Raw genomic sequence first — 15,802 nt, forward strand, 5'->3', positions numbered from 1 at the left:
ACAGAAATATTCCTCTGATGTTATTCAGGTGTTATTGTATGTTATTCAAATATTATTGATTTGTTATTGTGTTATTATAAAACCAGAAATATTCTCAGAACACAATAACACATGAATAACACAGGAGGAATATTTCCCTGTGTCACCGAAATATTCCCCTGTGGCGTGATTTGATTGAACTACGAACGTAACTCTACGTGCAGAATCCTGATGTAATATTTTTTCCTTTATGTGGGTATAAATGCCAATAATTCAATTTAATCTAATAATCGTAAATAAACTCATTGATTGTATATGACATATGATTTTATCATCCTCCAATTATTATTTTTATTAGTGAAAAAATGTGATATTCTCACATTAATTATTTCCATCCATATAATAAAATTTTTATATTTACATATTTAACCTCTGAAATTTAATATTTAATGGTATAGCCCTTCAGTATCATGATAATATTAAAATTCATGCAATGAAAATAAATATTTAAATTTTTAAAAATAATATTGATGATATTATTATATGATGCTAAAATTTTGAATATTTAACAAATAAATATTAAAAATTTAATTTTTTAGATATGTAAATACAAAAAAAAGTGTAATTTATTAAATTTATTTCAAAATTATTATAAATTATATTTTTTATACTAAACATTAATCTCAAAATAAACTTCAAAATTTTAAGGAGGATTTACTCACATACCACTCAATTCTTATATTTTTACGAATAATTAATTAATACGGACACTGCATGCAGTGTTCGATCTGATCGCTCGTCACATTAAAAATTGTATTTCGGCGGGTCTCATTCATTTCAATTTTTATATATATGCCACTTATTTATATATTAATTGCAATTTTTAAAAGTTTAAATGGACATAAATTAAATGAGTTATGAAAAAATGGATAGTTTTGTAAATATATAGAAATGATATGGTATGTATGTAAATACCCCCACCACCTCTATTAACGTAAAAAAACGGCAAAGGGGATAAATCTCGCGAGAAGAACGGACGCGAATTGAGATTCCAAACTGGTTAAAGTCCGTACCACGTCAGCCACATGACGAGGAAACAGCTGGACCGGCAGCACTGAAACCAACCGCGTCGACGGCTGGACCGCCGCCACGTGTCTTCCTGTAAATGCCTCATTGATGCTGCCTTCCGAGACTCTCTTTCTTGACTCGCACAAAAGGACCACTCTGCGCAAGAAAGCTCAGAAACACACGTCACGGAGTCGTTTATGCGGTTCTCCGCATACTTAAATGTCAGCCTAGCAGGGTTAGTGATATGGACACGTGTACGTTGACATGGCAGTTGGCTTGGAGCCCGCTGCTCCTCTCCTCCTCACCTCTTGCCAGCCTTCTTCTCCCCGCTCTCCCCTCCCTCTCCCTCCCTCTCCCTCTCCGCTGTATGGGACAATAAGAGCTAGCTAGGGTTAGGGTTAGGGTTAGTGCATGAAACTTTGGATTATTGTTCGGTGATCTTCTGAAACGTTTGTTTTTTACAGTAAAGGCCGTTTGTTCACATCCCGATTCATTGAGAAGTCTCCTGAAGCTTTCTGTCGTCGGGCGGCCATTCGATTTAGCTTTGTTGCTAATTATTCCGGATGTTTTGTGGTGAATTGATGCTGTAAATTGAAGGTAAGTTGCAGTGTTCTTTATTGTTTCGCTGAATTAGCTGTCAGAAACGCTTGATTTGATGGCTATTGATTATTGAAGATATATGTTTATAATTTGACTAATCTACATCGAATGAGTATTTAGACAAATTCTCGAAAAAAAAAAACGGTTTAGAATTTATGGATCGTGTTCGTTTCTGTTGGGAACCCCCTTTCTGGGAGAAAGTGCTCCTGGCGAGTGTTGAGAGAACGAATTAATCTTTGATTTGTAATCATGAGTCATGATTAGCTTTGTTGCGTCTTTCTGTGACCTACATCATGGCTGACTATGGAATTTTTTGGGGTTTTAAGTCTGTTTCAATCCATATCATGTTCCTCCAAGTGGAATTATTGCAGCTTAGGGAGCTTGGTGAGGTAGTAGTGGTGACCTAATTTCAGCTAGAAGCATGAGATTGTTAGATAAACGAGTCAATTATTTGTTAATCTCTCTGAAAATGAATCTTGTGATGCCTAATTTGCAGATATATCCGTGTCTTGAGATGATTTTGTGTCATGTATATATAATGAACATTAGATCCGTGCTTGTTATTTGTTTAAAAAAAATTTCAAATTGGATTTTTTTTTTTTTTTGCACGCTAAGAGGCTGTTTGGTATCGGCTTTAGCTGCTTTAGTAAATACAGTAAACCCAGGATTTAGGGCAAATCGAGAAGAAAACTAAGAAGAGACCGGATTTATGAACTCTAGGATTTAAAATTGGTGTTTTGGTTTCTGGAAAACTGAAGTTATCCCTTTAAATTCGTTGCTAGACAGTCCCTAAATTGGATACTTGAACATACATTTGATACTGCTCTCTCTCTCTTTCTCTCTTTCTCTTTCAGCTTACAGACTTTATTTTTCCAGTATATCCGGAGAATTATAGCTGCATCATTTGATACTAAGAACTGTAGTAATCAACCAAAGTCAGCAACTCCACTTCTGCCAACTTCTATGGGAGCTAACGAGACTATTGCGCCTTCCAAAACTGAGAAATCATCTTCAGTAATGCCGGTAAGCATTCCATCATGCCATGGTAAAAGCTCCAATTTTGCGTGCTCTGTTTGAGAAAGATGCCTATGTAAATGCCCCTTTCTTTTAAAGGCGACAACATAACCCTCGTCTCAACTCTATATATTATCTACTCTTTCAATTTTTGTTTGGTGATATGCAAGTTTTTTTCTTGTTTTGCTTCTCATATTTTTGTTTGTATAACTAATGAAATGCAAGCATGTTATTATTATATTTCTAAAACAAGGGGATCCCAGTGCATTTATTGTTTAAACTAATATTTTCAACGTATTTTTCTGACTTTTTTACACTCATCGTCATCATCATTTGCCTTTTTCCAACTATTTAGGAGAAACACTATAAATATTGATTTTGTGTTCGTTCCTATTAAATACTTTCTAAGGTTTTGAATACATTCTTCGCAAATCTTTTTAAACAACTTCTATCCGTGTAATCTAAGGTCTACTCATTTTTCTTCATCATTTAATACTAATTTCATTAACTCATTTGACTGTCTGTTTTTCCTACCATTCATTGCAAATTTTTAAACATTCTAAGTTTGCATTTCGTCGCATTATTTTCAATAGGTGTCCCTTTAATTTATAATATAATTATTTCATAATTTATCCTTCATATATTTGCCGCACATCCATCTAAATATTTTTCATTTGTCACACTTAATTTAGATATAAATGAATTGCTGATTACTAAATATTAGGATCCACACAACATCATTGGCATGATTGTGGTGTTATAAAATTGACCTTTGAGCTCCACAATATCCTATTATCATGCAAAAATTTATCAAGATAACTCTCATTTTTAATCTTCCAGCCTTAATTCTAGAACTTATTTCATCTTTTTTCTATTCTTATATATGATATTCAAGATATCTAAATTTATTACATTTAGATATCAATGTATCTTCTAATAATATTGATTGATGATTGTCCACTTTATATGTTACCTTTGTTCTATTAATTTAAGGTCCACTTTATATGTTACCTTTGTTCTATTAATTTAAGGTCTCTATTTCAAAACTTTTTTGTTGTATCATTTTTTTTTTTTATGTATATATCCTTGTGATTATATCCTTTTGAATGTTTATGCTTGAACTTTTTTGTGGCTCCACCGCATGAGCAACCTTCTGTCCGTTCTTTTCCTGATTGGGGATCCATGCAGGTTAGAATGTAATCTGCACTAGCTCTATTTTTTTTTAGAATGTCCTCTATTAGTTTCTATTTTGGAGCATGTACATACATACCATACAATTATTACGTTGACATATCTAACACCTAAGCATTCATTTTTACATGCATGCCACTCGAAATTTTAACATCACATCAAAAATACCACAATCACCGTCTCTTTAAAAGTGAAATACACTTTTACATACATAGGTTAATGATACCAAAGTGTTATAAGTATAAGTATCAATCTTTTAGTGCTGCTTATGTAAATACATTAGAATTATGTGGTATGTATGTAAATTTCTCTATTTGCATTGACTGCTTTCGAAAGTTATTGCTCTGTTCATGAAATGATTTTATTGGTTTGTTCTTTACCCTTTTTGTCAGGCATACTATGGCCCGGGAATTCCAATCCCTGCTCCTTTTTTTGGTTCTCCAGTTGCTCCTGGCCACGCTCCTTATCCGTACATGTGGAGTCCTCAGGTAACGGACTTCTCTCTCTCTCTCTCTCTCTCTCTCTCTCTCTCTCTCTCTCTCTCTCTCTTATCTGAATGAATTTAGTCTCATGATTTTAAAATTGGTAATACGGACTTAAAACAACAATAATTAGTGGCATTTATGTTGTGTTCAGCCCATGTTAACACCATTTGGGGGGCCTTACACAGCAATCTTTCCTCATGGAGGAGTTTACCCTCACCCCTCAGCTACCCATGTAAGTTTACAGTTATTTTACACTTTTTATTTAATTATTTATCTGACAGATTTATTATGCTGACAGTTTCTACTTATATTTGTATAGAATTCTTTTAAGGGCTCATACCAACAGTTCTGTTAATCTAGTCATTCAAGCATAATTCTATTTCTAATCATTACTTTTCAGCATTTTTATTTAATCTTTTGCATCATTTGATTTTCCTAGTCTTTATGTTGCTCTGCAGATTCCATCTCCTGTGAACCAGGAAGTATCTGTTAATCCTTCGACTAATAAAGAGAAAGGCGCAACCAAAAAGATTAAAGGGATCGATGTGCTTATAGCGTCCTCTGGTAATCAGGAAGCTAGTGCAGGCTGCAATGGAAATAGATCAGAGAGGTTTTCTACTCTATTAACTAGATCTACAAACAACATACAAAACTTAATTTGTTTCGCCCGTAAACCAAGCTTGATTAACTCGTATTATTTTACAAATTTTACTTTTACAGCGATGAGAATGAAGCTGAAGGTTCAAGTGGTGGAAGTAATGGGAATAGCGAATCAGGGGTATTGCTCTTTTGCTTTAACGAGAAATGTGTCAAATGGTCCCTCACTATTTTTAGACTGTGGGACTAAAATGAGCCCATGTTAAAAGAATCTAGAGACTAATTTGACATTTTTATAGACCCTAGGACTAAAATGAGCCCATGTAATTAGTTGGGGGACTATTTTGAAGCTTTACTCTTACTTTTAACATATCCTTAAGCTTAATAGCTTCAAAGTCTACATTTCATTCATAAATATTTATTGTTGTTGAACATTTAGGGAAGTGAGAAGCAAAGGAATATAAGCTCTGAAGATTTACCAAATTCGGGTGCGTATACATCTCGCTCCTTGCAATGTGATTTATTGCGCTTGGGATACAAGCGCTTGGGATACAAGCGCTTGTTATGTTTCATTGTGCTTTATTGGAAATAGGAAGATTTACATACATACCACTCAATTCTTATGTATTTACATAACTATCACCTCAACCACCCACACACACACACACACACACACACACAGAGGATATATATATATATATATAATGCATATGAATCAAGTGGTATTTATGTTTAGTTAAATTACCTTCAAAATTACCTATGTGGTGCCTATAATTGAGGAATCTTAAACCCAGAATGGTTTAGACAATTATGGAACTCTGATTTATGGTATATAGAAGGATAGACAATCTTTAGGGTTTGCTTGGCTACAAGTAGGAATTAGTAAATTTTAAATAACCATATTTAGTAAATCTTGAGAGAGTTAAAACTTAAAAACCTATTTGTCATGAAACTACTAAAAATCATGATAAACTGTTTGGGTATTTATTTTGGGATTTAAGATTTGTGAAAGCAAATAATGTAAATTTGTTTTACAGCTGATGTTCTTCCAACTATCTCATTGGGAATGACCGCAACTCCCGGAGCTGCGGCTCCTATGCCCATGGCCAATCTTACTCCAGGAATGGATCCAAGGTCTTCCAGTGCCAGTAAACAGAAGCCAGGGAGTGAACTAATTTTATCATCGACAGCGATCGTATGTATTCATTACTCTGAGAATCAAATGAACTTTTCAACATACTGAAGCTATTCTTTTTGTTAAATCTAAGGGGATTTATGCAGACACTGTTTTTGAAGTGGTAATTTTGTAAGCTTTAAAGGTATGTTTTTGTGAGTTTTATTTTTAAATCTTTGTTAGGATGAGAGGACATTGAAGCGGGAGAAGAGGAAACAATCCAACAGAGAATCTGCTAGAAGATCTAGGTTAAGGAAGCAGGTAGGTTGGAGCATTTACATGCATACCACACAATTTTTATGTAATTGCACATCCGACACATGTTTTTATGTTAAAGCTTCTCCACATTTTCCATCTCATTTCAGGCTGAAACGGAAGAACTCGCCATGAAAGTTGGAAGTCTGAATGCAGAGAATGCTACTCTAAGATCTGAAATTTCTCGTCTAAATGAAAGCTCGGACAAACTTCGAATCGAAAACTCGGTTCTAATGGTACTTCGCCGATTCTCTAATTTTTTTACTCTTCTTCTTAATCCAATATATCTTTTGTTTTAATCTAAATCCTAGATTTCGTAAGACTGCGGGGACAAGTATGATTCAAGCATGATTTAATTCAAGTAGGATTTAATAAATCTTGTGAGTGGCACTTGCATGTGAGGTGTTAAGATATGTAATTACATAAGAATTGTGTAGTATGTACGTAAATTCAGATCTAGTGAATCTTGTAGGCATTATGGGTTAAATCATATGAACCTTTTAGGACATGTTTTTAAGATTTAGGACTTTAAAGGAGAAGATATATCCATAATTCAGCCTAAAAGAGGAGAATATTGAGATTTAAGAAGACAATAAGATTTATGTCGCTCGAAAAGTAGGGGCATTTACATGCATACCGCCCAATTCCTATATAATTACATATCTAACACCTAAAGTTTGTTTTCTACATTTATACAAATCTTTCATATCCCATAAAAAATATGAAATACATCTTTTCATACAAAAGGTCAGGTGGTATGTACCTAAAAATTGAATTCTAAGTGCGAGATATATAAATATATAAGAATTGAGTGGTAGGTAAATGTAAATCTTCCTTTTTCGTTCGCCATGCTTGGCATCGCAGGAGAAACTGAAGATGGCTGAATTAAGAGAGGAAGAGGAAGAGCTTTGCACTGATAGAGCGTACGACGACGAAGAAGCTCCATCAATGGTGATCGAGAATCTCCTGTCGAGGATGGATGATTCCAGCAGGATCGACGAGGAAGAAGAACAACCTCTTGAGAATTCTAATGGAAGATTGCATCAGCTGCTTGACTCAAATTCTAGAAAAGATGCTTTGACTGCAAGCTGACCTTAATTGTTCAATAAGAAAAAAACTGGATCTGGGTATGAAGACAAACAACTCTTCCTAAATTTATTTCTAACTTTTTAACCCATTTGTAGGTCTCAATTAATCAAAGCAGCCAAAGGGACTGATCAAATTGGTATGATTTTTCTCTTTAATTAAATAAAAAAAAGGAGAAAAAAAACTGAAGTTGTCAGATCCATCATGGTGTTTATGTTTTTGAAACCCATGTTGTTGGTGATCCATAATAACAGCAGGCACTCATCTATACTGAAGTATCAGACCTTTTTTGTTGAATTTGTTTTCTTTATGGGAAATGATGATATATGTAAATAAAGTTTTAGACGAGTGAATTTTATAAATATTTTATGTTTGAATTCATTTTGGGTGAGTAGTGGCATTGTGGAATATTTTGATTTGATGATGTCAAGCTTATAATTTGTGCATTAAATCCTGATTTTTTATTTTAGGGCAATTACATGCAAACTACCCAAAACTTGCTATTTAAAAATCAAATTGTCATGTCCTAATTGTGTCATCAGATAGTCTACGTTTGATGTGATCAAATTATTTAAGACTTTTTTTTTTTTTAATCTTGTCTACCAGTGGAGCTACTCCAACTCTGTCGCAGGTATATTCATTTCGCATTGTCTTCTAGTGTAAAGCCACTCATCCACTTTTGAGCATTTTCAGCTCATCAACACTTAATTTTATGCAATAATTAAATCATAAGCTATAGTAAATTTCAATGACTATTTCATTGGTTACTCCCAAATCATAATCACTATGAATACCTATTCTACTACTGCTACAATATTTTTATTTATATCCCCTCCAATAATAAAAATTCATCTAGGTTATTCCAAAAATTTTATTTTGAACACACATTTATTCCTACTTGGGGAGCATAAAGCTTACAATAAGAATTTTAGTATCAAAAATAGTGTTTAAAGATATAATTTTATCTCTAATTATGTTAACTTTTGCAATGTTGTCTTTCAAACTCGTTTCTATAATTACACGTCATTTCTACTAAGACACCAATTTGCATACAACAATAAGTCTTAATCCCATTAAGTGGGGTCCGTTACATGAATTTTTTTTTTTCCATTGCATCTTAGTTACTGTCATATTTTTATTTAATTCTAATAGATTAAGATCATTTTTTTTAATGGAATATACTTTACTTTTTAGGTCTACCTATCCCTTTCTTAACATAAGTCGAATCTAAAACAAATAGATCATTAGATGGTTTATGTTTAATGTGACCAAATCATATAAAACAATTCTATCCAAGTATCAAGCCACTTATCCATCTAAGTATTCTTATCTCAATAAATCTACCTGAATACTAAAATTTAAAACATAAACTATCAATCTTTTGAGCATTTTTTACAACACGTTTTTTTCTTGAATACTTAAGAAATTTTTCTTCTTATGAACTGTAATATATATTAATTTCATCAATTTACCTATAAAAATGCATGTATTCCAAGTTTTATATATTAACATTATATTCATAAGCTACCTTATTTGTCATCTGTTCATATTATACGAACTCTTGTTTATTTAACACTACACCTGAACATCAATGCAACAACTACTAACACAGTGATTTAAATAAATCATATCATAATTTTTCGATAAAATTTTTATTGTGGTAGTCAACAACCTAATGAAAAATCTCCCATTTTTATATTCGAGACTTGTAACTTAGCAATGACAGGGTTAGACCATACATATATTGAAAAAAAAAGTTCATAATTGTTTGTCTACTTTTAAACAATTATTTTAATTTGCATTTCTCACAAAATTGTCTTTCTAAATCCATTTATTAAAAGACATCATGAAGTTCAGTTACATGGTGACATTTCAAACGCAGATCAATATGGCAAATGTTCCAACATTTTATTTTATTATATGCAGCAATATATATGTATCAATTATATCCCCAGTTTATTTATATAGTTTACCTTTATTTGTATGAAAAACCGGACCAAGCTACTTGGTCCAACCGTGAACAGAATACATTCTACATAGAACCAAGATTTAATCAGAACCAGAGTTGAATCGGCGAACCAATCCGATTTTTAAAAAACCGTTCGATTTCAATATTGTTCAATTTTAACAATTTTATTTTGTTCAGGTGACCAGATACAGGATATTTAAATAAAAAAAAAAATTTAAATAAGTATTCAAAATATTATCTTAAATTAAAATATTATTTGTTGAATACATAAAAATTATATTAATATATCAATAATCTATTATTTAAATCATATTAAAATAAGTTAAATGTTAATTATATTATCCCAGATTGATTATTTTATAAGTCAGAATATTGTAACCATGAAAACCATTGGATCTGCTTTGAGATTCACGCAATACAAAAACATAAGATTAATCTAAAGATAAATTTAATAATGCATGAAAAATTGAAGTTAAGGTGTTAGATAAGAATTGAGTGGTATATATGTAAATATCCAAATATCATTTTGCAATTGTCAGGAACTTAAACTCCATGCTTTTGCTATTTTGAAAAGCAGCAATGGTTTGTAAATATTAAAATTTTCTAAAGAATGCAAATTCTAAAATTGCAAAAAAAACTAAGGGAATGATCATGCACCTTACATGTTTGCTGCCATTCTAATTGCCCTTCATGCATTCAAGTTTCTTTGAGTTCTCCGAAAGAACCTGAAAATGACAGATATCAAGGCAAAAGTAATGTTTCTTAATAAATATTAACAAACAAAATATGAAAAATCAACTAAAATTTTAGTTTGTATGTGAAAAATAAACTAAAAAATTATATGGATAATTACATACAGGCCACCAAAACTATTGATATTTAAAATTAAGCCCCCGTGATCACTGAACCAACGTATTTATGCATGCCACGATCAAATCATTGAGAATTTGATAAAAATGAAAAACATGGGTTGGGTTTTTACCATGAATTTTGATATTTGAGTGAGCATTTGAATAGTGGATGAAAGAGGGTGGTTGATTTGTAAATAGTAAGTTTTGAGTGGTCTGCATGTAATTGCCCCAATTTTTAGTACACTCGTCGGAGCAACTTCACTTCAATTTTTACATACATGTCAAGAAAATGTGCGTTTCATATTATAAAAGTTAACATGGTGGCATTTTTTATATGATGCGAAAGTTTGGAGTAGTATAAATGTAAAACAAGAAAGTAAGGTTTAGTAGGTGTCAGATGTAAATACATGAGAATTGAGTCGCATGTATGTAAATGTCCCAAAGAGAAAAACATACTTCCCGAATATAATTTGCTATTGCTTTGCATCCTTCTATTGCAAGTTGCATCACATCTGCAAACATGTCTATTGGTAATTTCGCATCCATCTGTCATTCAATAAGTAAATAAAATAAGTTCCAAATCAGATTCAACAAAATAAAGGATGGGCAATAAAAAAAAATTTGATTTTTAGAAAATTTTGTTTTTTATACAACGGATTGACCCACCCAACTTAAAATTTAACATTTCAATCACTCAAAAACCACCCAAAAATTTAAATATAATGGATTGATCGCTCCTGTTTCAAAAAGAAATAAAGTTTTGGGTGGTTGAAATGTAAATTTTAAGTTTAGGGGATATGCAAAATCCCGTAAAATAATCTATAGAATGGTTATTAGCTAATTAGGAAACATTTTTTTTCTTGTTAGTAGAAGTCGTCATCACCATTAGACTTCTCAATAGGCTTTATAAATTTTCGTTTTTCGTTCGTTCCTACAACTAAGTATTGCCTGTGATGTTGAATAATTAATTTTTGTGTTACCATGCCCGCCTTTTTTTTGTTCCTAATCCATTAAAATTGATGTTATCTACTTATTTAATTGAACAATTCCTATCCTTCATTTTGTATGTCCAAACTAGGGGGGTAAATGAGTCAAGCTGACTCGTGAGCCGGCTCGAACTCAGCTTAATAAGTGGCTTGTAAACTGAGCTCGATGAGCTAACAAGTCAAGCGCAAGCTAGCACTAGCTCGAATTGTTAGCTCGTGACCCAGTAAATTTAAAGAAATACTAATATAAAATATACTCAAAATATATTAAATTTGAAGATCTTTAAAATAAAAATGTTTAACAAATAATATTTTGTATTTTATATTAAGTGATTTCTTATTATTTCTCTACGAATTATTCATTTTATTTGTTATTTTATTATAGCGGCACCTTAAATTAGTCTCTCTCTTTTATAATAGATAAGTCGGCTCAAACTTATAAACGTAGGCTCGAGCTTGAACTCAATAAAATTAATCAAGTTGAAGCTCAAGTTAAGGGTGGCTCAAGCTCGACTTGACTGGTTTACACCCCTAGCCCAAAACACCTAAACTTTCATTTACCTTATCAATGATTGACATTATAATCACTTCTCTATTATCATCATTACTTAATTTTTCCTTCGCAGGTTTTTCACACATCCATCTTAATGCTCGCATTTCTTCATGCAAGAATTAGCCATCAATAATCCTTTTACTGTCCAAAAGAACCACTCAATATTCACTTTCAAGGTTATATCCACTTTTCTGTAAAATAGATCCAAAATTATTAAAGCAGTCCCAGAATTTATAAGCTTCAAATTAGTTCTTAGACTCTTCTAATATGGGCCACAATAGTGCAAACGGAGGACTATTTTAGATCTCACTAAAATAGCTTGGGGACTAAATTAAAACTTTCATAGACTTTGGGATTAAAATGAACCCTTATAAAGAATTAGGGAATCACTTTGACATTTTTCTCCAAAATCCAATCACATATTAAATTAGTACTTTGATCTTTGTGATATTCTCCCTTATGCTTTCTTGTTTTCCAAATAAAACACAAATGCTTGGAAATTCCATCATTAGCATTAAAAGTGGCCTGCCTAATGCATGAGGCTCTCACCAGTGCAATATCAAAAGAGCAACTAATGTACACAACCTTACCTCTATATCTGAAGTGGCGTTTCCCTAATTCTCACTTGTAAGCTCCATATTACACTGGAGGGAATCTTAATAAACATTCCTTCTCTACAAAAATTAGAAAGACTTGTATACATACCACACAATTCCTATGAATTTACATATCTAGCACCTAAACGTTATTTTTTACATTCATACAACCTTTCCTATGTATGAAAAGGTATATTTCACTTTTTTTAAAAGTTAAAATGATAGTATTTTTCATGCGATGTGAAAATTTTGAGTGGTATAAATATAAAAAGTAAAGTTTAGCTGTTAGATATATAAAACACATAAGAATCGAGTGGTCTGTATGTCAATGGCCCAAAAATTTTATCCTTTTCTCAGCATAAATTACAGTTACTTTAAAGCATGGAAATTCAGTATAACTCAGGTCCAAAAAATCATAGATTATGAACAGAGAAACAAGTAAACAAAGCAAAATATGGAAACCAAAAACAAACCATCAATCATCAATCAGTAAAAAAATATAACCTGAAGCAGAGTTACTTTATCCATCTTGACTAATGTGCCCACAGTGACATCTGGACCTCCAGCGCTATCTTCAACATAGTTTAAATCTGATGATTGAAATTTCAGGTTTGAACTGTGATATTGTATAAATCATTTTGATAATGATTTTCGAAATAAACTGAGGGTTTATTTGGAATCACTTTTATTTTTTTATTTTTTGTCTTTGTTTTTGCTATTATTTTAAAAACATATTTGTTTAGTGTAATGTTTTAAAAACACTCACAACATCTAAAAATTGGATTGAATGTTTTTAAAAATAATTGATTATGTTATAAGATGTCAAAAATATTTCATTTTAAATAAAATATATAATAAAATAAAAAATCAAAATCAAAAGTGATCCCAAACTGGCCTTGAATAAAAGTAGCCATACCTAGTAAAGGCGTGCTACAAAGATATCCAGCACTGCAAGACGTGACAAGATCACGCATTGGAATCCCAGCATCAGCTAATGCTAAAGTCGCAGCGTTGATGCATGCCGACCTTGTTCCTGAAATGAAAGCAGTGTAGCAAAACCAATTCGGTGTTGAAGGATGACAGCGTTTTACTAAATACTTTCAAAACATGAAATTGCACAAAAACTTAAATAATAATAATAATAATATTAGAAAGTCATCCTTCAATTAGATAAGAAACATAAAAAACTAAAAGAACATCAACATTATCATTGGCTTTAATCAAACTCTCAGTTGTTTGGGGTTGCTTTATGAATGTTCCTCAATACAGTTGAGAATTACTCTTGTTTGGGTGTTAACTTTATTGCTGTGTCAAATCCAAGATATTTGAACTAACAAAATGCAGCCATCACTTGATCTCCAACAATATTGATTGATAATTATCAATTTCATACTACAAAATTTGCATAATCTGTAGTATAATAAGTGGATAGAAAAGTTTAGTCTGTTCATTCTTTAACATGTATTCAAATACAAAACTACAAATAAAGAGAAAAAACAATAATTAATCAAAAGAGCCTTTAGCTATCTGACATTTAATTATTTAGATATCTATTATTGATGCCAGAGGAGCATTCTGTGGGCTCAGTATTTCCTTTTTTTTTTTTATTTTGTAGATAAAATCGTGAAAAAAATATTTCTTTAGAAGCAAGAAATTTTTTACATTTAATTTTCCTTATCTTAACTTTTGATCGCTATTCTTCAACACTCCCCCTCAAACTAGATGGCAAAGCCAAAAAGATCTATCGTTTCAAAATATTCTTGAATGTGAGGTTATTGAGCTCTTTTATAAATATGAGAGCATGTTGTCTTCCTATTGGGACATATGGAGTGCAAATCAAACCACTTTTTCATTTCTCTTTTACAAAATATCTATTCACTTTAATATGTTTAGTGTGATCATGTTGTACAAGATTATGAGGAAATTCTAATGGCAAATTTATTATCATAGAATTCTTCATAGATCTTTGCCACTTTAACTTTAAATCCGTCTAGTATGATCTTGATCCTTAGAGCTCATAAATAACTTGGGCAATCACCCAAAATTTAGATTCAGCATTAGAACTTGATATAACATTTTGTTTTTTGCTTTTACAACTTACTAGAATCCTTTCCAATAATATGCAGTATCCTAGAGTGGGTTGTCTATACACAGGTGATCCAACATATTCTGCATCAGTATATCATTCAATTTGTAGAGCATCATGTTTTTTTATATAAGATACTTTTTCCTAGACTTAATTTAAGATATTTAAGAATTTCATAAGTAGCCTGAAAGTGAGATTCCTTGGGTTTGTGCATGAACTGACTAACACGACAGTCACGACTTACTACGAATGTGATGTCAGGTCGGGTATGAATCAAATAAATTTATTTTTCAACTAATCTTTTATATTTTCCTGTGTCTACTTCGGTTTCTTCTTCATCTGCCCATTTTTTAACTTGGGTACACATGACTTACATGTTGTCATTTTTAATTCTTTTACTAAATCCAGAACATATTTTTTATTGGGAGAAAAATCTTCCCTCTTCAAATTGAGCAACTTCTATGCCTAAAAAGTATACGAGTTTGTCTAACACTTTGATTTTAATTTTTTTGCTAAAATTTCTAAACATCTATTTCTTTTGATTCTCATCACATATAACAATTATATCATCAACATATACAATGAGAATTAATTTTTTTCATATGAGTGCTTTATAAAGAGTGTATGATCCCCTTGGCTTTGATTGTATCCAACTCCCATCATTGCTTCTGTGCATCTCTCAAACCAAGCTTCAAGGATTGCTTCATTCCATACACAGGCTTCTTTAATTTGCACACATTGTTTTTTGTAAAGGATCTTTCAAATCCTGGTGGTGAATTCATATAGATATTTTCTTCAATTTTCCCGTGCGAGAGTATTTTTTGCATCATATTGTTGCATAAATCATCAAATTTGGCAGTTAGAAGAATGTAGATTATATTCATTTTTACAAACATAGGGTCCGTTTGGGACCGCGGCAAGAGCGCTTCGCGGCCTGGCCCCGCAATTTGTCGTCGTTTGGCGCGGCGCCCTGCTCGCAACGGGACGCGATTCCAGCTGAAAGCGGGCCGCGGAGAGCACCCTGCGTCCCAGTGTTCGTGGGGAGCTTTCGTCGATAATACCCCTCCCCTAAGCAAATATCTGCTTCAGACACCGAATCGTGTTCGCCCCCTTCATCCCCACTATCACGCATGCGATCGACTTCGGCCAGCCATCCTTCGTCAAGTATCCTCTCCTCGTCAAGTATCCTCTCCGGCAGCGTTTCAAGGAAATGGAGGAAGGGCTGCTGGAGAGGAAGGATGGGGGGGTGAGGGGATGCTACGGTGATTTTACTTCTGAGGCGAGGGGGGTGGGCGAGCTAGCCCGGCCGGCG

At 32.5% G+C, this 15,802-nt stretch overlaps 2 protein-coding genes across 6 annotated transcripts in view; one reads left to right on the forward strand and one right to left on the reverse strand.

The window, feature by feature from the left end:
* Positions 1 to 1,296: 1,296 nt before the first annotated feature.
* On the forward strand, positions 1,297 to 7,621 carry LOC110039181 (common plant regulatory factor 1-like). Of its 4 annotated transcripts, none has more exons than XM_020744185.1 (12): positions 1,297 to 1,644; positions 2,502 to 2,670; positions 3,805 to 3,849; positions 4,245 to 4,340; positions 4,489 to 4,569; positions 4,796 to 4,947; positions 5,058 to 5,115; positions 5,374 to 5,422; positions 5,975 to 6,129; positions 6,292 to 6,369; positions 6,474 to 6,599; positions 7,228 to 7,621. In XM_020744185.1, the coding sequence occupies exons 2-12, from the start codon at positions 2,611 to 2,613 to the stop codon at positions 7,453 to 7,455; spliced, it is 1,128 nt and encodes a 375-aa protein (XP_020599844.1). In that variant the 5' UTR covers positions 1,297 to 1,644; positions 2,502 to 2,610; the 3' UTR covers positions 7,456 to 7,621. The 4 variants fall into 4 exon arrangements, with proteins under 4 accessions (XP_020599844.1, XP_020599838.1, XP_020599822.1 ...); XM_020744179.1 differs by having other exon boundaries at positions 5,374 to 5,419; positions 5,972 to 6,129; XM_020744163.1 differs by having other exon boundaries at positions 1,299 to 1,644; positions 5,972 to 6,129.
* Positions 7,622 to 9,898: 2,277 nt separating this feature from the next.
* The window catches only part of LOC110030439 (exosome complex component RRP41 homolog), a 12,375-nt gene continuing 6,471 nt past the window's right edge, over positions 9,899 to 15,802 (reverse strand). For both annotated transcript variants that reach the window (XM_020733164.1, XM_020733155.1), the window contains 4 exons: positions 13,321 to 13,437; positions 12,909 to 12,994; positions 10,726 to 10,815; positions 9,899 to 10,143 (listed from right to left, as the gene is read on the reverse strand). In XM_020733164.1, coding sequence (XP_020588823.1) covers positions 10,096 to 10,143; positions 10,726 to 10,815; positions 12,909 to 12,994; positions 13,321 to 13,437 — 341 coding nt within the window. In that variant the 3' untranslated portion in view covers positions 9,899 to 10,095. The remainder of the gene's footprint in view (positions 10,144 to 10,725; positions 10,816 to 12,908; positions 12,995 to 13,320; positions 13,438 to 15,802) is intronic.

This window comes from Phalaenopsis equestris, unplaced genomic scaffold, assembly GCF_001263595.1.
Source record: "Phalaenopsis equestris unplaced genomic scaffold, ASM126359v1 Scaffold000002, whole genome shotgun sequence".
NCBI lineage: Eukaryota > Viridiplantae > Streptophyta > Magnoliopsida > Asparagales > Orchidaceae > Phalaenopsis > Phalaenopsis equestris.

Excerpts from the sequence above, each read along its gene's own strand:
- LOC110039181 (XM_020744163.1), top strand. The coding sequence starts at position 2,611 with ATGGGAGCTAACGAGACTATTGCGCCTTCCAAAACTGAGAAATCATCT. Across the intron at positions 4,341-4,488 it reads CGTACATGTGGAGTCCTCAG|CCCATGTTAACACCATTTGG; the intron begins GTAACGGACTTC and ends TGTTGTGTTCAG. Across the intron at positions 4,570-4,795 it reads CTCACCCCTCAGCTACCCAT|ATTCCATCTCCTGTGAACCA; the intron begins GTAAGTTTACAG and ends GTTGCTCTGCAG.